Source organism: Pistacia vera, unplaced genomic scaffold (genome assembly GCF_008641045.1).
Source record: "Pistacia vera cultivar Batoury unplaced genomic scaffold, PisVer_v2 Contig250, whole genome shotgun sequence".
Classification (NCBI taxonomy): domain Eukaryota; kingdom Viridiplantae; phylum Streptophyta; class Magnoliopsida; order Sapindales; family Anacardiaceae; genus Pistacia; species Pistacia vera.
Genome location: NW_022196058.1, coordinates 786,336 through 811,217, shown reverse-complemented (window position 1 = coordinate 811,217; position 24,882 = coordinate 786,336). Strand labels below are relative to the sequence as shown.

Genomic DNA, 24,882 nt, shown 5'->3' with positions numbered 1-24,882 from the left:
GTTATGAGGTATTTAATTAATCTATGATTTTGATTGAAAATTTTAATCAAATTTACTTGAAGTTTTTGTAACCTTATTTGGATTTAAGTGATGAAAACGTGTTTATTTAATTTAATTTTGTTTTTACAGAGTAATTTTGGCCTTCTCCCTCAGTCCCTCTACAGCTTGGTTTTGACTTTTGAGGGCTTTGGAATGGCACTGTTCCAACCCTTTCTTCAATCCCTCAAACCCTCGGCAATTCCAACACTCTTTCTCTCAAAAACCCAAATTTCCATAATAATAACTCACAACACTTCTTCAGTATCAGTTTCTGTTTCACCCACTAGCCGCTACCCATCTCTTAAGAGGTCTTGCTCTGCCACAAACTCTACCTCTTCAATGGAATCAGACGCTTCTTCTTCAACTGGGGTTTTCATCAAAGGTACGCATACCCCTCTCTAATTTGACTATGGGGATGTTTATAATTATCGATTATTCTTGTGGAAAACCTTGTTGATGATTGAAATGGATTCTGTTTAAATTGATGCAGGACTGCCGGAATCAACGACGGAGGGACGCTTGAAGAAGGCGTTTTCACAATTTGGGGAAGTTGTTCAAGGTGAATTTCTCTGCTCTGGAATTAACTTCAAGATAGAATTTACTTATTACTAGATATAACAATTCCATTTACTGATTTTCTTGCATTTAAATGTCATTATTTAGCAACACTGTTTAGTAATTATCTTTCAGTTTTAAACAAGTTTGTGGAGTCAACAATTTTAGGATCTTCAATTGGAAAAGAGTTAACTACCTCTGACTGATCGAGTAGTTTAATAAAGACTTTTTTATGTGTTACTTAAGAGGTTTTGACTTCGAATTCCTCCTCAGTTGATAATAGGGTAATCACTAGAATTTTTACCCGATCGGTAGTTTTACGATCCTAAATAATTAGTTGAGATGTGTGTAAGCTGGCTCGAACACTTTGAGTTATAAAAAAAATAAAAAAAAAAATAAAAAGGGGAAAAGAGTTCCAATTGTATAGTCCACCACGTATTCTGTTGAAGCTTTATTATCTCTGTTTCTGCTTAGTAACGCTAAACTGTGGCTGTTATGTTGTTGGCAAAAATTTAAAGCTAAAGTGATTCTGATTTTACATTTATGTCTAATCTTGCAGTTAAAATTGTTGTAGAGAAAAAGTTTAAGCAGTCTTTAGGATCTGCATTTGTTTGGTTCACAAAAAAAGATTCTGCCAAATTGGCCATCAAAGAAATGAACGGCGAGGTATCCATCTTCATAGTTTAATCTCCTTGGATATGCAATCATGCACCTTTAGATGCTTGTGAATCATTTTTCTGTTCAGTTTTTCGATGGCAGGTTTATCCTGGTTAAGATTGCAGAGCCAGGGTTGTCAAAAAGTAAAGGGAGGGTAACACCCTACAAGTTCTAGTTCAGTTTCCTTAGTACTTTTGTTGCCGAAGAAGTAGAGAAGCATATGTGGAGTAGCTAATGTAAATATATGAGTCATCTAAACTAAGATCAGGTAATACTTGATGAAGTTTTGGGATGCCAATTCTAGTACGGTGGAACAGTAAATGCATTTTCAGCATTTTTAGTTCCTTTTGAGGTTCTGTAATTTTATTTTATTTTTCCTTTTGCCATCTCTCTTTGCATAAAGTGATGGTTCCATTGAAGGTAAGATACTTGAAGAAATCATTAATTTGATGGCAACTTCAACTTCTGTAGCTTAGGCCAAGACCTTGAAAGCATGGAAGAGGTAAATTTTCTTTTGTTTGTTGGAGATGTTATTTTATTCATTTGTTACCGAGGAATTGAGACTTGATTTTTTTAATAGGCTTATGGTAAATGTTGAAATATTTTTAAACCATAGGTGGAGTAACAAAATTTATCTAGAATTTAAATACTAGAAAAACATGTGGAAACAAGAATGATGGTGTTCTATTTTCTGATTTGCATAAATTGTAGATGCTTGATGTGAACATAATACTAAAATCAAATTATAGTTAAACATAAAAATTTGTTGTGGTTAAATGTGAAGAATAATTTTTTGGTGTATTATTTAAGAGGTCTTAAGTTCGAGTCTCCTCCCCCTTTGGTTACTAATAGAATAGCCAAGGAGCACTTACCTAATTAATAGTTTCAAGATTTTGAGATTTTGGGGGATTAGTTGAGGACGTAAGGTGCACGTTAGTTGATACGGACACCTTCGGTCATAAAAAATAAAAGAATAAAAGAATAAATTTATATTCCAAACTTTTATATATTAATTCATATGATAATTAATTAGGCATTGCTCTGTCCAAATTTTTTTTTTTTGCCTAAACATTTATTATTTTCCTTCATTAATATTCATTTTAATTCACATATATAAACCATCATTTGTAGATTATATACATATATATACTACCCAGAATATATAAGGGAAAATAAAAAATGAAATTAGTATACGTTATAGTTATTAATTGTAATAATATTTGTTAGACTGGGTATAACAAATATTATGTGGGTGTAAATGGTAGCAGAGCTTTGGAAGACGGGGGGTATATGTCTTTATACCTGTTAACTTGTTGAAAGTTCTATAGCATGAATAATGATTTAAATGATGAAGTCTGTTTAAATAAGACTTGTTTTCATTTAGATCATGGTCTCGAGGGAAAACTGGAGATCGGTTTGTTAAATACTGTTGTAGATAAGTTAGAGCTTTTGACCAGAAGCTTGAAAACATAGATAGGAGAGTGAATTATACGGTGTATCGTATATTTGCTCTAAACGAAGAATTAACCCAGATCGGAAATCAGATTGAAAAGGTTAATTCTGTACTTCAAAAGGTCAAAACATTGGAACGTGTTTTAACTATTTTACTAAGTCGGTAAGATAGGAGATATCTCTGGTGTTGAGTGACATCGAACAAGTGTGGCCTATTGAAGGATATACGGAACCAGAGGTTTAATGGGTTGTGTTAGACCTCTGTAACGGCAACCCAGATATTCGAGAAGTATATTTGACTTGGCTAGGTGTAAAGCGACTTTTGGATGTTATTCAAAAGGCTTTTAGTCAAGGGTGCACAAAGGTTTTGTGTTTTATTTGTCGGATTTCCACCATTGAAGTCTTTGAGCTAGAGCTTCGGAATAAGTGGTTGGAAAAAGCTGAGGCGGTAATTCCTTACTGGTACGGCGAATCCCAATCGGATCCAGATCCTACACCATACAAAGAGTCAGACTTTGCAACTGAGTTGAGACCTGATTCAGATTGACCATGGGTGGTCAGGATGTTTTGGATCAGTTCGCGGCTAGTTTGCAGAAAAAATATCCTGGATTGCCTCCAGGATGTGCACAGTTTGTGGCCAAAGAAACCCAAGGTGATTGGGAAAAGGCGAAAAAACTCTTTATGAAAGGTGTCAAAGAAGAAGACTTTGTTTCTAAAGTGGATGGAAAACAGAAGGTTGATATTCCGAAAATTTCTACCTCAGATGCTGAACGAATCAGCAGGTATTATGAGGAAGAAATGAAGAAACAAAGGAAAGGAGACGAAACTGGAGGATTAAAACTTACTCTAGGTCCTAAAAAGGCGAAGCTCGATGAGCTAATCTTGAAACTCAGGGAATCTGAGTTTAAAGATGATCCCCTTGAAGGAATTCGTAATCCTTTAAATTCTTTTGAAGGATTCCTTAAGGAAATCTCTAAACCCGAATATAAATAAACTTATCCCACAAGGATAAGGTCGGAGTTTATACCTAGGGGAATACCTAGAATGGTGGAGATACCGTCTAGCGAAAGTTTCCTAAACATCGATTGTGTTATGAATATAACGGATGTAATCGAAGCATGAGAAACTGTTAACTGGGTTCATATACAAAACAAGAACTTTGGACTCAGTGATACTTACAAGTTTCTAAGATCCACACTGCATAAAGCTACAGGAAGCTTTTGGAGAAGTCTATAAACTGGTACTGGTCTGTTAGATACTGTAAGGGACTTAAAGAATGGAGAGGCTATCTTTGCACTTTTCAAGGATATGCTCTGTCGAGAATTTACTGGGATCACTATTACCAGTAGGAATCTTGCAGAGGTAGTTGCCTTAGAAGATTTAACAAAGCTTAGGCTTTGTGACATGTGTTTGTTTGAAAATTTCGTCTGTGAGTATAAACGATATTTTTATCAGTTGCCTGGTGGCACACAAGAAGTCATGAAGAATACTTTCTTTGCTAAGCTTTCCCCAGGATGGGATAAGGCAGCAAACGAGGCGTTTAAGCTTCTACTTGAAAAGAATCAGGTTGTTGATTCTTTGGGAGGACGAATAGAAGCTGTTAGACAACTTGTGAGGACAAGATGTTTGAATGTCAAGCTGAATAAAGAAGCTAAAAGGCTTGAGTTCAACGAATCTTGTTGTCAAAACTTTGATGGCGTGCTAGGACAATATGGCTATGAGTCGAGGAATTCGACTAAACATCAAGGTTGGAAAACCCATATAAGACGAAAAGGATCGTTCGGTAAAAGAAAATTTAAGCCTAAACGTTTTCGTAATATGGTAAAACGACATGTTACTAATAAACGGAATCTTTCGGATCATGGAAGGTTTATTAGGCGAACAGGGAAGGTAGACTTAACGCTAAGGAACGCAGAGCGCGTAAGTTTTGTGCTACCTGCCCATCCAGCAAAAACGCAAAAGATTGTAATTGTTGCTGGATTTGTGGTGACAAAAATCATTTTGCGGACAAATGCCCTCATAAGGGAAAAAAGAAGATTGCGGTACGATTTTTGGAAGTCAACGCGGAAAGTCAAACTTATGAATTTGAGCCAGTTTGGGGATACGAAATTGATTCAGATGATGAGGTTTATGAATTAATTTCGGATTACTCTGATGATTCCGATTCTTCAGAGGATAACTCAAAAGATATGACTTTTGAGGAACAATCTTCAAATCTTCAACGCGTAGGTATATTCATGCAACGGACTAGAAGTCTTAATGAATATCCTAGGATTAGCGGCATTGGTGATGAGGATGATCTTATCCTAATTAGAAATGAAGATGAAAATCCTAACTCGATAATTAGTTCATCATCTAATTATGAGGATCACTAGGGTAACCCTGATAATTGGGTAATTCCGAGGTTAACACCTAGAGAGGTTTTTGAGAAATGCTCTAAGTGGTTATTTAAAACTGAAGGCTTGGAAGATATACACGAAAAACCTGTTCGTGTAGCTTTGTCTAAATCTCGAGAGGGAGAACTAGTACTCTCGAATGACAAGTGGCTATGGAAGGTTCGAAATCTTGTCAAACGGGCAAATGGCAAGTACAATTATGTACAACTTGGTGTTGTACAGATTTGTGTGCAGTGACTATTCCGTGGAGGAATGAATGTACTTGTTCAGGTCGCCTTACTGGACAGACAATGGCTTACGTTTGGTAAAGCTCTAGTTTGCGGTTTTCACGCTAACTTAGCTTTGGGAGATGCCTACGGAACTATTAAACCAGGATATATGGTTAGTCTCCAGGATCCAAACCTCAAACGGATTATGGTTCTTCGAATTTATTTTTCCGGACTAGAAGACTTGATGACTTCTAGTGATGGAATAGCAATTCAGTATAGGTTAATTTATCGCTTGCTAAATTCTGTTAATCCTATACGTATGAACTCCAGTGCAGATACTGAGGTTCATGGCTCGGGACAAGATTCTGTAATTCCGATTCGACCTACGGTAGTCAATGCTAAGGCTCTTATGTGGCCGAAACGATGGGTTTTGGAATATTCCACGCAGCCCAGCGTGGTGGAATTAAACCCAAATCGGGGAATTCAAATCCAGGAACTTGATAATGAGGTTGAGTTACTTTTCTTACGCCTAGAAATTCGATGTCTCTAGAGCGGAATAAGAAAATTCAACATATTATATCAAGTAAAAATATACTGAAAACAGATGACACTGCTAGTGATGCTGGAAGTAGCAATAGCAGGAAAATAGTTAGGTATAAATCTGTGCAAATCCCAGTATATGAAGAAGAGACTCCAAGCACGAAAATGATGATGAGTCATGAAATGCATTGTCATGCAATAGTTCAGGGGACTATTGACACATGCATACATGCTAAACTGTGTTTTCCAGAATATGAGGAATATACTCTGGATATTCTTGTAGACACAGGAGCAACCAAATGTATTGCAAGGAAGCAATGTTTTCCACAAGAGCTTTGGAAACCATTGGAAAAACCTATCCTAAATACAGTTGCAGATGGAGGTCAAAGTATGATCACGGATGTGGTAGAAAACGTGGTTGTACTGTTAAACGAGAAAAAAATCACTCTAAGGGAAGTCCTAATAGTGGATTACTTGGAGGTAGATTTTATTCTCGGAAATAGCTTTCTGCGAGGTCAAGCAGAAGGTAGGCCATTTACTCAGGATAACGACCACATTATCCTTGGAGGACATAAAATCCCTATTCTTGCTAAGCCTGAACTCTCTGAAATGAGAAACGGTTTTAAACCGATGAAACTAAGGCAAGAAGAAGATCACATTGTTTTCCAAGTTTTGGAAACAAAGAATTGGTGGTTGAAATCTTCTGATGCAGAAGAAGTGGATGAGGCTTGTAATGTTTTCTTTCAAAGGTTGTATCATAGTTATCATACAGACCGGATCGCACGAGGTATATCGCAGGAGGATAATCCCTCTGGTGCATGCCTTGAGAGCACGGATAAATTCATACATACGGAAAAAATCTTGAAGGTTGAAAACGAGAGCCAAAAGAACTCTTTAAGGATTGAGGCATTTGTAAAATCCTTTAAAGAGGAACTTTCTCCATGCTTTGATGATCAACCATTAAAGTTATGGGAAAGGAACGGTATATATGCTTCACTTGAATTGAAAAGGAAGGATGATAAAATAGTAACTAAATCCTATCCTTATACTCCTAATGCAGAGGAGGAATTCAGTAAGCAAATACCGGAATTGCTGGAAAAGCAATTGATACGCGCTAGTAAAAGTCCACACTCTTCGCCAGTATTCATGGTCATGAATAGAGTTGAGTAGTTAAGAGGTAAAGCGCGGATGGTTATCGATTATAGGCAGTTAAATGAAAAAACCATTGATGATGCTTATAAGATACCAAACAAATCAGCTTGTTTGAATAAAGCTAGATTTGAAAAAATCTTCTCCAAATTTGATTTAAAGTCAAAATTCTGGCAAATCAGAATGGAGGAGTCAAGCATTCATTTGACGGCTTTCACCTGTCCGAAATGATTGTTTGAAATGATGGTTATGCCTTTTGGGCTTAAGCAGACACCATCAATATTCCAAAGGAAAATGGATAAAGTCTTTGGAGATTTATCTAACTTTTGTGTAGTCTATATTGATGATGTTCTGTTTTTTAGTAAAACCATGGAAGAACATGTAAATCATCTTAGATTAGTGATAAAAAGGTTCCTTGATAATGAAATGATTCTATCTGAAAGAAAGGTAGAATGGTTTAAGAACAAGGTGAAGTTCTTAGGCGTTGAGATAGGTGAAGGAGGTATTCAACTCTTAGAACATATCTCAAAGAAGTTGCTAGAATTTCTAGATGAGCTGGAAGATAAGTACATGCTACAGCAATTTTTTGGATTAGCCAATTACATGCGTGAATATGTTCCTAATCTCGCTAATGTAATTAATGGCTTGACGCTTAAGGTTACTGATAAAGTGCCCTGGATTTGGACACTTGAAGACACTAATTGTGTTAAGCGGACCAAAGCCTTGACAAAACAATTAAAACCTTTAAAACTCCCGGAAGATGAGGATAAACTTATAATAGAAAGTGATGCATCTCACTTGTATTGGGGAGGTGTGCTTAAGGCTAAGGGTACTGATAATATTGAACGGATTGTTCGATATGCTTCAAGAAAATTCTCTCCTGCTGAAATAAACTATCCTATCCATGAGAAGGAAGTTTTAGCAGTGAAAGAATGTATTGACTGATTTCGATTGTTCGTAATCAGTCAGAATTTTACTTTAAGGACAAACTCTAAATATTTAAAAACCTTTATGAAACTGTCTTTAAAGGATGACAAAGCTAGACTAATCAGATGGCAGATTTGGTTTGCAAATTATAGAATCAAATTTGAATATATTTCTGGTAAATCTAACTTTGTTGCTGACTTTTTGTCCAGACATTTTGCAGAAGAATTACAGGATAATGGCGGACAAGAAGGAAACTGGAAATCACTTATCATGCTCCAAGTGTAAGCAACGAGGACACTTGAGAAGGAACTACCCTTTGAAGGTTACTTATACTTCAAAGGTTACTGCTAAAAAGGCGAAAACTGTGAATAAGCAGGTGGCTTCTTCTTCTAAGCAGGTTGAAGGAAAGAATCGTGACTATGATTCTGATACTTCGGATAGAAGAAACCCAAAATTTCAACGATTGAAGGGTGAAACTTCTACGAAGGAAAATACTTCTGAAAAGAGGGTTACTCTTATGAAGGACACGACTTAGAAAAAGACAATAGTTTGCTGGTCTTGTAAACAGGAAGGACATGAATGGGCTAATTGTCTACTGTCAAAGATAAAAAATTCTGAGGAATCATCGTCAGGCGCTACAAGTGTGGTGACACACACTCCACAAAAAAAAGCGGTTAATTGACGCATATTTTTGTGAGAGGTTTAGCTTTCCATAAGGCGTAAGATTAACTTCTGCAAGTCAAACACTCTGGGAGAATCTGGAAACCCAAATTAGGATCGCAATGGTGACAGGACAAGGGGAAGTACAGCTGCAGAGGTGTTTAGAAAAGCTAGCAAAAAGGTTAGCTTGGCTGGAAGCTGACAAACTGTTTTATGAGGATGAGGAGTTCAAGGGAACTGCTTTACTCTACGAAGCAGGAATTCAAAAACTTGAGGTAATGAGAAAATGTCAATTCATTTGACATGTCAACACTCAAACTCGAGAATTTGAATGAATTGATAGTGAAATTGGGAAAAACTGACTTGACGGATGTGGTTCAAGGATTAGCGATTTATCCTAATGGAGTTATGGAATTGTTCGTTCTATGGAAAATCTTTTGAAAAGGTTTCTGTAGAGATCTTTTGACTAAAGGATGGATCGATACAATGCAAATTGACGTACAAGAAGCGATGATGGATCCGAATATGCCAGATGCTGTTAAGCAAACGCTCTGTGTATTGAATCCGAAAGTTGACATATTCACTTGCATGATTATTTCCTCATTGCAAGAGAGCTATGATGTTCATCCTGTACAGATATGAGAATTTCTTGCAGGAGAATCATGGTATCGAATTATGCTCGATAATGAGATAAAAATGGGTTCTTATGCACTATAAGAAATTCAAAAGAAAGAAGAGGAAGATTGGACCAGGTTGCATATGGCCAAATTGCTACTAGTTAAATCCAAACTGGAGGAGCTTGTTAAAGCAAACGCTATTGTCCATATCCAACATGGGATAGTGGTAGTTATATCAGATAGGTACGCAGTGATCTAGGATACTCTTTTCCAACATAATCAGACCCAGTTAAGAACGCTATTAGAAGGGTTCGATTTAGCCCATTTATCAAAGCAGGCCTTGATGGAAGGAACTATTGATCTTCTAAGGTTGGTCTTAGCCCACGACCAGGAAGCCCAAGAAGATGAGACTCTAAAAGATTTTATTGATCTTATAGACGTGGATAACTTCAAAGATTGATAAAAATCTGGAGGATGGAGATTTGGACAATCGAAAATGTCCAACACGTAATACATTGACGTTTATCCAACAAGCGGAAGCAATACGTGGACAGCCAAGATTTTGTCGACAAAATTTAACGAAGCATATTTAAAGAAAATCTTGAATGTTGTGTCGTATTGTCTCATATAACATGCGTAAATTGTAATAATTTACTTTTGTTTAAAACATGAGAGACATGTGGACCCCATGTCATTTTTTTAAGATAAATGTTAGTTTTTCTTTAGGTTAATAGTCAAATCACATGTCTTTTGTGATTGACATGTTATTTTGTATATTTTGTTTTATTTACAGATTCAAGTATTTTGAAATCCGAACTTCTCTATATAAAGAGAAGCGTTGTATATTTGTAATCAGAGAAAATTAATAATACTTTCAGTTTGTGAAAAATTCTCTCAATCTCTTGTTTACTTTTAATTGTACACTTGAGATAAGAAAAATATTTATTCAAGACGATTAATATCCAGGTATGAATTAATCTGTTAAACTGAATTTATGTATTTTCTCTCCAATTAATCAACTAGATTAATTAGTTATTAATTGTAATAATATTTGTTAGACTGGGTATAACAAATATTATGTGGGTGTAAATGGTATTACCTATTAACCTGTTGAAAGTTCTATAGCATGAATAATGATTTAAATGACGAAGTCTGTTTAAATAAGACTTGTTTTCATTTAGATCATGGTCTCGAGGGAAAACCGGATATCGGTTTGTTAAATATTGTTGTAGATAAGTTAGAGCTTTTGACCCAGAAGCTTGAAAACTTAAACAGGAGAGTGAATTATACGGTGTATCGTATATTTGCTCTAAACGAAGAATTAACCCAGATCGGGAACCAGATTGAAAAGGTTAATTCTGTACTTCAAAAGGTCAAAACATTGGAACGTGTTTTAACTATTTTACTAAGTCGATAAGATAGGAGATGTCTCTGGTGTTGAGTGACATCGAACAAGTATGGCTTATTGAAGGATATACGGAACCAGAGGTTTAACGGGTTGTGTTAGACCTCTGTAACGGCAACCCAGATATTCGAGAAGAATATTTGACTTGGCTAGGTGTAAAGCGACTTTTGGATGTTATTCAAAAGGCTTTTAGTCAAGGGTGCACAAAGATTTTGTGTTTTATTTGCCGGATTTCCACCATTGAAGTCTTTGAGCAAGAGCTTCGGAATAAATAGTTGGAAAAAGCTAAGGCGATAATTCCTTACTGGTACGGTGAATCCCAGTCGGATCCAGATCCTACACCATATAAAGAGTCGGACTTTGCAACTGAGTTAAGACCTAATTCAGATTGACCATGGGTGGTCAGGATGTTTTGGATTAGTTTGCGGCTAGTTTGCAGAAAAAATATTCCGGATTGCCTCCAGGATATGCACAGTTTGTGGCCAAAGAAACCCAAGGTGATTGGGAAAAGGCGGAAAAACTCTTTATGAAAGATGTCAAATAAGAAAACTTTGTTTCTAAAGTTGATGGAAAACGGAAGGTTGATATTCCGGAAATTTCTACCTCAGATGCTGAACGAATCAGCAGGTATTATGAGGAAGAAATGAAGAAACAAAGGAAAAGAAACGAAATTGGAGAATTAAAACTTGCTCCAGGTCCTAAAAAGGCGGAGCTCGATGTGCTAATCTCGAAACTTAGGGAATCTGAGTTTAAAGATGATCCTCTTGAAGGAATTTGTAATCCTTTAAATTCTTTTGAAGGATTCCTTAAGGAAATCTCCAAACCCAAATATAAATAAACTTATCCCACAAGGATAAGGTCAGAGTTTATACTTAGGGGAATACCTAGAATGGTGGAGATACGATCTAGCAAAAGTTTCCTAAACATCGATTGTGTTACGAATGTAACGGATGCAATCGAAGCATGGGAAACTATTAACTGGGTTCATGTACAAAACAAGAACTTTGGACTCAGTGATACTTACAAGTTTCTAAGATCCACACTGCAGGGAGCTGCAGGAAACTTTTGGAGAAATCTAGAAGCTGGTAGTGGTCTGTTAGATACTGTAAGGGACTTGAAGAATGGAGAGGCTCTTTTTGCACTTTTCAAGGATATGCTCTGTCGAGAATTTACTGGGATCACTATTACTAGTAGGAATCTCGCAGAGGTAGTTGCCTTAGAAGTTTTAACAAAGCTTAGGCTTTGTGACATGTCTGTTTGAAAATTTTGTCTGTGAGTATAGACGATATTTTTATCAGTTGCCTGGTGGCACACAAGAAGTCGTGAATAATACTTTCTTTGCTAAGCTTTCCCCAGGATGGGATAAGGCAGCAAACGAGGCGTTTAAGCTTCTACTTGAAAAGAATCATGTTGTTGATTCTTTGGGAGGACGTTTGGTAAAGCTCTAGTTGGCGGTTTTCACGCTAACTTAGCTTTGGGAGATGCCTACGAAACTGTTAAACCAGGATATATGGTTAGTCTCCAAGATTCAAACCTCAAACGGATTATGGTTCTTCGAATTCATACTTCCGGACTAGAAGACCGATGAAACTAAGGCAAGAAGAAGATCACATTGTTTTCCAAGTTTTGGAAACAAAGAATTGGTGGTTGAAAATCTTATGATGCAGAGAAGTGGATGAGACTTGTAATGTTTTCTTTCAAGGTTGTATCCTAGTTATCATAAAGATCGGATTGCACGAGGTATATCGCAGGAGGATAATCCCTCTGGTGCATGCCTTAAGAGCACGATAAATCATACAAAGGAAAAAAATCTTGAAGGTTAAACGAGAGCCAAAAGAACTCTTTAAGATGAGGCACTTGTAAAATCTTGTAGACACAGAAGCAACCAAATATATTGCAAGGAAGCAATGTCCTCAAGTTTTTCCCAATTTCACTATTAATTCATTCAAATTCTCGAGTTTGAGTGTCGACATGTCAAATGAATAACATTTCTCATTACCTCCAGTTTTTGAATTCATACTTCGTAGAGTAAAGTAGTTCCCTTGAACTCTTCATCCTTATAAAATAGTTTGCAGCTTCAGCCAAGCTAACCTTTTTGCTAGCTTTCTAAACACCTCTGCAGTTGTACTTTCCCTTGTCCGTCGCCATTGTGATCCTAATTTGGGTTCCAGATTCTCCCAGAGCGTTGACTTGCAGAAGTTAATCTTATGTCTTCTGGAAAGCTAACACCTTCACAAATATCGTCAATTAATCGCTTTTTTTTGTGGAGTGTGTGTCACCACGCTTGTAGCGCTTGACGATGATTCCTCATAATTTTTTATCTTTGACAGTGGACAATTAGCCCGTTTATCAAAGCTAGAACTTTCAACAGGTTAACAGGTAAAGACATATACCCCGTCTTCCAAAGCTCTGATACATTTACACCCACATAATATTTGTTATACCAGTCTAACAAATATTATTATAATTAATAACTAATTAACCTAGTTGATTAATTGGAGAGAAAAACATAAATTCAGCTTAACAGATTAATTCATACATGGATATCAATCGTCTTGAATAAACCTTTTCCTTGTCTCGAGTGTACAATTAAAAGTAAACAAGAGATTGAGAGAATTTTTACAAACTGAAAGTATTATTAATTTTCTCTGATTACAAATATACAACGCTTTCTTTATATAGAGAAGTTCGGATTTCAAAATACTTGAACCGTAAGTAAAACAAAATATATAAAATAATAGTCAATCACAAAAGACTGTGATTTGACTATTAACCTAATGAAAAACTAACATTTATTTTAAAGAAAATGACATGGGGTCCATATGTCTCCATGTTTTAAACAAAAGTAAATTATTACAATTTACACATGTTACATGAGACAATACGACACAACATTCAAGATTTTCTTTAAATATGCTTCGTTAAATTTTGTCGGCAAAATCTTGGCTGTCCACGTATTGCTTCCGCTTGTTGGATACACGTCAGCGTATTACGTGTTGGACGTTTCGGTTGTCCAAATCTCTATCCTCCAGATTTTTATCAATCTTTGAAGTTATCCACTTCTATAAGATCAAAAAATCTTTTAGAGTCTTATCTTCTTGAGCTTCCTGGTCGTGGGCTAAACCAACCTTAGAAGATCAATAGTTCTTCCATCAAGGCCTATTTGATAAATGGGCTAATCGAACCCTTCTAATAGCGTTCTTAACTGGGCCTGATTATGTTGAAAAAGAGTATCCTGAATCACTGTGTACCTGTCTGGTATAACTAACACATCCCATGTTGGATATGGACAGTAGCGTTTGCTTTAACAAGCTTCTCCAGTTTGGATTTAACTAGTAGCAATTTGGCAATATGCAACCTGGTCCAATCTTCCTCTTTTCTTTGAATTTCTTCTAGTGCATAAGAACTCATTTTTATCTCATTATTGAGCATAATTCAGTACCATGGTTCTCTGCAAGAAATTATCATAATGTACAGGATGAATCATAGCTCTTTTGTAATGAGGAAATAATCATGCAAGTGAATGTGTCAACTTTCCGATTCAATACACATAGCGTTTGCTAACCGTATCTGGCATATTCGGATCCACCATCGCTTCATGTACGTCAATTTGCATTGTATCGATCCATCCTTAGTCAAAAGATCTACAGAAACCTTTTCTAAAGATTTTCCATGGAACAAACAATTTTATAGCTCATTAGGATAAACCGCTAATCTTTGAACCACATGTCAAGTCAGTTTTTTCAATTTCACTATTAATTCATTCAAATTCTCGAGTTTGAGTGTCGACATGTAAATGAATGCATTTTCTCATTACCTCAAGTTTTTTAATTCCTGCTTCGTAGAGTAAAGCAGTTCCCTGAACTCTCTCTCATAAAACAGTTTGTCAGCTTCTAGTCAAGACAACTATTTGCTAGCTTTTCTAAACACCTTACAGCTGTACTTCCCCTTGTCCTGTCACCATTGCGATCCTAATTTGGGTTTCCAGATTCTCCCAGGTGTTTGACTTGCAGAGTTAATCTTACGCCTTATGGAAAGCTAACCTCACAAATATCTGCGTCAATTAATCGTTTTTTTTTTGTGGAGTGTGTGTCACCACGCTTGTAGCGCCTGACGATGACTCCTCAGAATTTTTATCTTTGACAGTGAACAATTAGCTCGTTCATGTCCTTTCTGTTTACAAGACCAGCAAACTATTGCTTTTTTCTAAGTCGTGTCCTTCTTAAGAGTAACCCTCTTTCAGAAGTATTTTCCTTCGCAGAAGTTTCACCCTTCAATCGTTGAAATTTTGGGTTCTTCTATCCGAAGTATCAGAATCATAGTCACGATTCTTTCCTTCAACCTGCTTAAAAGAAGAGCCACCTGCTTATCCACAGTTTTCTCCTTTTTAGCAGTAACCTTGAAGTATAAGTAACCTTCAAAGGGCAGTTCCTTCTCAAGTGTCCTGTTGCTTACACTTGGAGCATGAGAAGTGATTTCCAGTTTCCTTCTTGTCGTCATTATCCTGTAATTCTTCTGCAAAAGTCTGGACAAAAAGTCAACAACAAAGTTAGATTTACCGAATATATTCAAATTTGCTATAATTTGCAAACCAAATCTGCATTGATTAGTCTAGTTTGTCATCTTTAAAGACATTTCATAAAGGTTTTTAAATATTTAGAGTTGTCCTTAAAGTAAATTTCTGACTGATTACGAACAATCGAAATCGGTCAATACATTCTTTCACTGCTAAAACTTCCTTCTCATGGATAGGATAGTTTATTTCAGCAGGAGAGAATTTTCTTGAAGCATATCGAACAATCCGTTAATATTATCAGTACCCTTAGCCTTAAGCACACCTCCCCATACAAGTGAGATGCATCACTTTCTATTATAAGTTTATCCTCATCTTCGGGAGTTTTAAAAGTTTAATTGTTTTGTCAAGGCTTTGGTCCGCTTAACACAATTAGTGTCTCAAGTGTCCAAATCCAGGGCACTTTATCAGTAACCTAAGCGTAAAGCCATTAATTACTTAGCGAGATTAGGAACATATTCACGCATGTAATTGGCTAATCCAAAATTGCTGTAGCATGATTATCTTCCAGCATCTAGAATTCTAGCAACTTCTTTGAGATATGTTCTAAGAGTTGAATACCTCTTCACCTACTCAACGCCAAGAACTTCACCTTGTTCTTAAACCATTCTACCTTTCTTTCAGATAGATCATTTCATTTCAAGGAACCTTTTTATCACTAATCTAAGATGTTACATGTTCTTCCATGGTTTTACTAAAAAACAGAAACATCAAATATAGACTACACAAAAGTTAGATAAATCTCCAAAGACTTTATCCATTTTCCTTTGGAATTTGATGGTGTCTGCTTAAGCCCAAAAGGCATAACCATCATTTCAAACAATCATTTCGGACAGGTGAAAGCCGTCAAATGAATGCTTGACTCCTCCATTCTGATTTGCCAGAATTTGACTTTAAATCAAATTTGGAGAAGATTTTTTCAAATCTAGCTTTATTCAAACAGCTGATTTGTTTGGATCTTATAAGCATCATCAATGGTTTTCATTTAACTGCCTATAATCGATAACCATCCGCGCTTTACCTCTTAACTACTCAACTCTATTCATGACCATGATACTGGCGAAGAGGTGGACTTTTACTAGCGGTACAATTGCTTTTCCAGCAATTCGGTATTTGCTTACTGAATTCCTCCTCTGCATTAGGAGTATAAGGATAGGATTTAGTTACTATTTTATCATCCTTCTTTTCAATTCAAGTGAAGCATATATACCGTCTTCCCATAACTTTAATGGTTGATCATCAAAGCATGGAGAAAGTTCCTCTTTAAAGGATTTTACAAATGCCTCAATCCTTAAAGGTCTTTTGGCTCTCGTTTTCAACCCAAGATTTTTTCGTATGTATGAATTTATCCGTGCTCTCAAGGCATGCACCAGAGGGATTTATCCTCCTGCGATAACCTCGTGCGATCCGGTCTGTATGATAACTATGATACAACCTTTGAAAGAAAACATTACAAGCCTCATCCACTTCTTCTGCATCAGAAGATTTCAACCACCAATTCTTTGTTTCCAAAACTTGGAAAACAATGTGATCTTCTTCTTACCTTAGTTTCACCGGTCTAAAACCGTTTCTCACTTTAGAGACTTCAGGCTTAGCAAGAATAGGGATTTTATGTCCTCCAAGGATAATGTGGTATTTATCCTGAGTAAATGGCTTAACTTCTGCTTGACCTCGCAGAAAGCTATTTCCAAGAATAAAATCTGCCTCCAAGTAATCCACTACTAAGGCTTCTCTTAGAGTGAATTTTTTCTCGTTTAACAGTACAACCACGTTTTCTACCACATCCGTGATCATACTTTGACCTCCATCTGCAACCGTATTTAGGATAGGTTTTTCTAATGGTTTCTAAAGCTCTTGTGGAAAACATTGCTTCCTTGCAATACATTTGGTTGCTCCTGTGTCTACAAGAATATCCAGAGTATATTCCTCATATTCTGGAAAACACAGTTTAGCACGTATGCATGTGTCAATAGTCCCCTGAACTATCACATGACAATGTGTTTCATGACTCATCATCATTTTCGTGCTTGGAGTCTCTTCTTCATATACTGGGATTTGCACAGATTTATACCCAACTATTTTCCTGCTATTGCTACTTCCAGCATCACTAGCAGTGTCATCTGTTTCCAGTATATTTTTCCTTGATATGATAGGTTGAATTTCCTTATTCCGCTCTAGAGATACCGAATTTCTGGGCATAGGAAGAGTAATCTCAACCTTATTATCAAGTACTTGGATTTGAATTCTCCGATTTGGGTTTAATTCCACCACGCTGGGCTGCGTGGAATATTCTAAAATCCATCGTTTCGGCCACGTAAGAGCCTTAGGGTCTGCTTGGGAGTTTTAGGGTAGCGGTTATGAGGATAAACCATCGTAGCAGTTTTGAGGGTAAACCACTGTAGCGGTTTTGAGGGGTTTTTAGTAGCGGTTTTTAAAACACCCAACCTGTGCTTGGGAGTTTATTTTCCAATGGTTCTGACAGTTTTTTAAATGATAAATTTATGTAAATGCCCATAAAGTTAAAACACTCTCTCTTTTGCTAAATTAACTTTAAAGTTATAAATTTGACTTGCATATTTTTAGCTACTCAGTCTTGTGAAAAAGGTGTCATTACAAAGTTATACTTATGTTTCTTATTTAACACCTGGTTTTGGGTTTTACTTCCATTATCATTAATTTGTGTCATGGTTATCCAATTTAGTAAGAGTAGAAGACACTATAATTATCAAATTGGAATGCTGGACATAGTGGTGGTTTGCTTGAGAGGCGTTCAAAATGGTGCGACTCTTTTCAATTGTATGCTCAAGTTTCTGGATTAATATATATATAAAAAATTGACTTCTCTCTTTTTGCGTCATTGAAAACGAGTTAATCTCTCCCTTAAAATCTGCATCAGATCTCGTAAACCATGTTTAACCAGACTCCCTATCACAGACAAATTAGCATGCACAAATACTTGTGAATGATAATGTATTTAATGGGAATGAGAGAATGTGAAACTTGTATTATAAAATATTATTTGAATTATTTATCTTTCACTTCCACCACTTCAATAGTTAATCTATACAAAGACAAGACAGTTTTAATGTTATTGAGCACATGTAAAGATCCTCTCAACAAGTTAGTCTTTTAATTTCCCAGTTTATTAACAAGAAGAAGAGTGCACCATTAATGTTAACTTTACCATCTTCTCCCCACTTTTACAGTTATTAGAGGGCTATTGGTCTTGCAGTTGCAGAAGTGGCTACCAAAATTCTTGGCTTGTTATCTCTTGTATTCACAGAGAACAAAAAGACAGGAAAGGTTGATGCCAAATCTAATTAAACTCCCTCCACATATAATATCAATACCTAGTTATATAATATCCAAACAATATTATTTGATAGAATTGAGAGAACAAGAGATACAATTAAAAAGAATCGTAGCATGTGTGAGAGATAATTTTAAGTTTTTTCAAGCCAAACAGTAAAAAAAAACTAGCAGCAAAGGGAGTGGAAAGTGGTTTTTTTGGGATAAAAGTTTTAAACCAGTTAAAACATCTTGATTTTAGGTGTTTTATAAACCCCTAAAAAATATATTACACTGGTTTTGGGAGGTTTTTAAATCAGTCAAAACCAGTCTATTAAAAATCTGATAAGTGAGGGTTTTTAAACACCTCAAAATCAGTCTAATTAAAAACTCCCTAAAATCAGTGAAAAAAACTCCCAAGCAGACCCTTAGTATTGATTATCGTAGGTCGAATCGAAATTGTAAAATCTTGTCTTAGACCATAAACTTCAGTATCTGCACTGGAGTTTATACATATAAAATTAACAGAATTTATCAAGCGATAAATTAACCTATATTAAATTACATGGGACGATCAGATTCGTTATAAAGGAAGGGAAACCAACTATGTTACATATATAATTATATTATACTAATATTAAATATATGAATGTTCAATTTATTATTATAAAATGGATAAATAAAATGACTCAACTGTTTCTAAATTAAAGCCCAAACATTTTCTGTCATGCAGATGGCCTTCAAAGAATCTACCAGATCTCGCCACGTGTGAAAAAACTATTAATTTTTGGTCCGCATTTCAACAGACGCCTAAAAAGAACAAGTGACACACACAGATAATAGATTCAAGTTCAACTTCCAATAAAAAAGAGAGAGAAAAGGAGAAGGATCATCACTCACGAGAGATCCAAGATGCATTTAATTAATGCCGTGGTGGCGACGAGGATGTTGACCATGATAGGCCAGTCAAACGCCGTCGGAGATGGCATTCCGTTTGGCTCCGTCTGGTGGTTCATCTATGCTGGAGTTTCTTGCTTCTTGGTGCTTTTCGCTGGTATTATGTCTGGTCTAACCTTAGGTCTCATGTCTCTTGGACTCGTCGACCTTGAAATTCTCCAACGTAGCGGTACTTCTACAGAGAAAAAACAAGCAGGTCTCTCTCTCTCTCTCTCTTTTCGCTTTAATTCGTGATCCCGTAATTCAATTGGATCTAATTATTAATGTTCTCAAAATCGATCTATTTATTTATTTTATTGTGGCGGTATGTTTGTTTTCAGCTACTATTCTTCCGGTGGTTCAAAAACAACACCAACTTCTTGTAACTTTGCTACTGTGTAATGCTGCTTCCATGGAGGTATAAAGTTTAATTCTCTCTGTATCTGTTGGCTATGACTTTAGTAACTTCTACTTGTTGAATATGGCAGTAGAATGGTATCCATTACATTGAAACTAGAAATTTGCAATTTAATTCAGCAAAGATTCAGTGTTGTCATACATATTTCATGATCTCATTAAATTTATGTGCACTATCTTAATAGATATGGAGATAAATCTTGAAAACATATGGTATTCGACCTACTTATAGGAGTAAAAAAGTAAGATATTGGCATGATTTCGAGGGCAACATTTTGCAGATCAATAGGTGTTTAGGCTTCCATATTTAATTTTTTTTAAACAGGTTAACTTGTAGGAAGCATTTTCTGCACACACACACACACATAAAAAAAATAAAAAAAAAGTCGTTTTCAGAGTAGACGGGAATCAAACTTGAATTTTGTTAATAACTTGCAGTTTCAAAGTTTGTAAATAACTCATTTTCCAGTAGGTTCTGTTGAAATTCTCCATGTCAACATTTGACTTCCTACTGTCATCACCTAATTAATAACCTCTGTGATTGATACTTCTTACCAACCCTGTCATTTGCAGCAGTTGTTAATCGTGTTTGTTCAATGGTGACTGTCGTCCAAGGCTAGTGTGGTCGCAGATATATGAAACAAAGTGTGGTCGCAGATATATGAAACAATCTGTTCCTTTGTGCTTACTTGTACAAAGAAAATATCTCTGTGATTTGAGATGTTGATATTATATTCGAGAGAAAATGCTGCTTATGTAGCTTAATGCCAAATGAAGACGCTGAAAGTATTGAGTTTAACTTGTTATCTTAATTCGAATCACTGTGGCACTGTTGTCCTTCAATTAATATATATTTGTAGATTTAGTTGTTGGAAATATGCATAATGTTTAGCTACAGCTAATGGCTTTGATGCTTGCAACCTGCAGGCCCTTCCTATATATCTGGATAAGCTTTTCAATCAGTATCTTGCTATAATACTCTCTGTGACTTTTGTTCTGGCTTTTGGAGAGGTATACCCTCTTGAATTTCATTCTTTAGCAGTTGAGTTTCAACCTTTATTTCTTTGACTTAAAAGGAGTTTGGTTTTCATGATTCCTTTTACTTGTCAGGTTATTCCGCAAGCAATATGTACAAGATATGGTCTTGCTGTAGGTGCAAATTTTGTATGGCTTGTGCGAATTTTAATGGTTATTTGTTATCCAATAGCTTATCCCATTGGAAAGGTAAATTCTATGACTGATTCTTGGATTTCTTTTGGCATCATAGCTCTGATAATATATTTTTGTTGTTCACTCATGGTGATCTCTAAGAAAAATTCTTTTTCTACTTGAATTGATTTTTCCTGTTGTTGCTAATGAGATATTTACCCCAGATTTTGGACTGGGTACTGGGACATAATGAAGCTCTATTTAGGCGAGCTCAGTTAAAGGCTCTCGTCTCAATCCACAGCCAGGAGGTAAAGTAAAGCAATTCAGATGAAAATAACACAACAATTTTAAATATCAACTTTTTAGTTGGGCAAAGTGTTCAGTTCTTAATGTATAGTAATGTTATGGAATTTGCTTTTGGCTATTTCATCGTTATAAAATATTTTTTTCATGGCAATTAGGCTGGTAAGGGAGGTGAACTGACACATGATGAGACAACAATTATCAGTGGTGCACTAGATTTGACTGAAAAGGTATGCTCTGTGATGAAACTAGAATGTTGGGGCAGTTTATTTATTGTTTCCAGTCACTGTAAAACCTCCCATACTACAGCCTTATGTTTTGCTAAAATGAATATTCAGGAATGCAGCTGAAATTGTTCAATTTACTTATATTTTATCTTTGTATGGCTGCTTGTAAATGGATTGTGGTGAAGAATCTCAACTATTCAAACCAAAAATCTGTTGTTAGTTTGGGGTGGCAAGGGTTTCAATGTTTGACAGTACTTTCCTTGTTGTATATGAGTTCAGAAGGTCCTTTCTTCTTTCTTATCATCATGCTTGCTTGCGAAACATGAGTTGGAGTCAATTGATATTATTTGCAGTCATCATTTCAACTCACTCTTTTTGCTACACTTTTTTTGTGTGGAATAGACTGCTGAGGAGGCTATGACACCCATTGAATCAACTTTTTCCTTGGATGTCAATTCAAAGTTGGACTGGTAAGTCTTGATCCTGAAAAATGTTGACATGCTTATTACTCTTCATTTTCCTATTTTTCTAGAAAGAATGAAGTCCACATAAATTTTGGCATGTTAATTACTAAAGATAGATTCCTCCTTATGTAGTTATCTTCTATTACAATAACTTTTATGATATCGTTACTACTTAAGGAAATGATTGTTCCGTCACTTCTGATATGCAACATGCATCTAGAGTTATGTTTTTTTATTATCTTATNAGTGGTGCACTAGATTTGACTGAAAAGGTATGCTCTGTGATGAAACTAGAATGTTGGGGCAGTTTATTTATTGTTTTCAGTCACTGTAAAACCTCCCATACTACAGCCTTATGTTTTGCTAAAATGAATATTCAGGAATGCAGCTGAAATTGTTCAATTTACTTATATTTTATCTTTGTATGGCTGCTTGTAAATGGATTGTGGTGAAGAATCTCAACTATTCAAACCAAAAATCTGTTGTTAGTTTGGGGTGGCAAGGGTTTCAATGTTTGACAGTACTTTCCTTGTTGTATATGAGTTCAGAAGGTCCTTTCTTCTTTCTTATCATCATGCTTGCTTGCGAAACATGAGTTGGAGTCAATTGATATTATTTGCAGTCATCATTTCAACTCACTCTTTTTGCTACACTTTTTTTGTGTGGAATAGACTGCTGAGGAGGCTATGACACCCATTGAATCAACTTTTTCCTTGGATGTCAATTCAAAGTTGGACTGGTAAGTCTTGATCCTGAAAAATGTTGACATGCTTATTACTCTTCATTTTCCTATTTTTCTAGAAAGAATGAAGTCCACATAAATTTTGGCATGTTAATTACTAAAGATAGATTCCTCCTTATGTAGTTATCTTCTATTACAATAACTTTTATGATATCATTACTACTTAAGGAAATGATTGTTCCGTCACTTCTGATATGCAACATGCATCTAGAGTTATGTTTTTTTATTATCTTATCTTATCTTATCTTTTCTTTATATTATTTTATTTATAAAAGACAAGCTATTATTTTTGTTTGTCATGGAAGTTTGAAATTTCAATCATCAAATTATGCGAGTTTCATTTTGATTGCATTAGTCATGGAACAAATTCTATGCAATTTATCAAGTACTTACACTTCTATTTCTTTTTCCAAATTAATAAATCAGGGAAGCAATGGGTAAAATTCTTGCTCGGGGTCATAGCCGGGTACCTGTCTACTCTGGGAATCCAAAAAATGTTATTGGACTTCTGCTGGTGGGTGTTAGAACCTGCAGCATTTGACAAACTTTTTTCTACATGCATTCCTGGTTTGAAATGTTTCCTGCTTTTGTTAATTTAATTTCTTCCCTTTCTCTTCTACTGGTTGCAATTAGGTGAAAAGTCTTCTCACTGTGAGACCTGAAACAGAGACTCCAGTTAGTGCTGTTTCCATCCGAAGAATTCCCAGGTGTGATTATTGGTCTTTAAATTTGCTATAATTTCTCTCAGTATGGATAAACAAATAGTGGATTCATCTTTGTGTGAGATTTGTTCCAGGGTACCATCAGATATGCCTCTTTATGATATATTGAACGAATTTCAAAAGGGTAGCAGTCATATGGCGGCAGTCGTGAAGGCTAAAGGAAAAAGCAAGACTCTTCCACCAAGGATCGATGGAGAAATTAAAGCCAATGGTGGGGATTCTGAACTGACGGCTCCTTTGCTATCCAAGCAGGATGAAAAGACAGAAAGTGTTGTTGTTGATATTGACAGGCCTTCGAAGCCTAACAATTTGAGTCGACAGACCTCTTCACAACGTAGTGATGCGGCAACAAAGGGATTAGCATATGCATATGAGGATATTGAAGACGGTGAAGTGATTGGAATCATCACCCTGGAAGATGTATTTGAAGAACTTTTGCAGGCAAATCAGGGCTCCTTGATATTTCACTTCCTTTTAGTTGGTGTTTCTTCATTTTCCGCCAGACAATATTTTGATGATTTTCATGTCAAATGCAGGAGGAGATTGTGGATGAGACAGATGAATATGTTGATGTACATAAAAGGTAGTCCAGAGTACTTTGCAGGACTTAGTTGAAGTAATGTATGCTCATTGTAAAAACAGAAACATTAAACTGGATGCTATTTAATTTGCTTTTTCAGAATCCGTGTGGCTGCAGCTGCTGCTGCTTCATCTGTAGCACGAGCTCCATCAAGTCGCAGGTTAATTGGCCAAAAAGCAGCTGTGAGTAGAATTTATTTTTCCTATTATTTGTCTACTTTACCTTGTTCATATATGACCTAAAAAGTATACCAACTTTGACACTTATGCAGTAAATGAAAACCATGAAATAAGGAGAATTTCTTCTGAAAATAGATTTCAGTGCTTGATATTTTGGAATGGTCAAATTTTTTGGTCCAAGTCAATATGATAACATTAGGGCCGCATTTGATTGAACATGAAAGTCATTTTACTGGTTTAAGAACAAATAAGGTCATAATGACTCATTTTGCACGAGTGCAAGATTATATCTGGATGTTATGGACACAACTCAATTTATAGCAGCTGCTGTTTCAGAACATAATAGTTTGAAAGGAAGTTGCGTCATTGGTGTAACTTAAGGGGTTTAGCAGTCTCAATATAGTATTTATGATATCTATGACCATTTTCCTTCTAGTGGCTGAAGCTCAAGTATTTCCTTAAATGTTTTTAGGGAGGCCAAAGTAAGCAAGCGCCAACGACTCCAAAGAAGTCTGCTGAGAATGATTCAATTTCAACGAAAGGGGCTCCCTCATCTTGAGAGCAAGTGTCGTGCTATGTGGTCCGAATGGGAGAGGAATTTTGTAAACATACATAGAAAATGAACAATAATGCGACGTAATGTATTTGAAATTTTGAAGTTCATTTAAGTAGATTCTTTATTGCTTCTCAACTAAA

At 35.9% G+C, this 24,882-nt stretch overlaps 2 protein-coding genes across 2 annotated transcripts; both read left to right on the top strand.

The window, feature by feature from the left end:
* On the top strand, window positions 1-1,828 carry LOC116132313 (organelle RRM domain-containing protein 1, chloroplastic-like). The gene is made up of 5 exons (XM_031417967.1): window positions 1-8; window positions 130-421; window positions 530-598; window positions 1,154-1,260; window positions 1,354-1,828. Exons 2-5 carry the CDS (start codon window positions 193-195, stop codon window positions 1,366-1,368), a joined length of 420 nt encoding a protein of 139 aa, XP_031273827.1. The 5' UTR covers window positions 1-8; window positions 130-192; the 3' UTR covers window positions 1,369-1,828.
* LOC116132311 (DUF21 domain-containing protein At4g14240-like) lies at window positions 1,502-24,882 on the top strand. Its single transcript, XM_031417966.1, has 14 exons — window positions 1,502-1,753; window positions 19,201-19,620; window positions 19,745-19,821; window positions 20,748-20,831; window positions 20,931-21,044; window positions 21,194-21,277; window positions 21,431-21,502; window positions 21,902-21,969; window positions 23,132-23,219; window positions 23,339-23,412; window positions 23,502-23,868; window positions 23,964-24,010; window positions 24,108-24,189; window positions 24,659-24,882. The coding sequence occupies exons 2-14, from the start codon at window positions 19,380-19,382 to the stop codon at window positions 24,743-24,745; spliced, it is 1,485 nt and encodes a 494-aa protein (XP_031273826.1). The 5' UTR covers window positions 1,502-1,753; window positions 19,201-19,379; the 3' UTR covers window positions 24,746-24,882.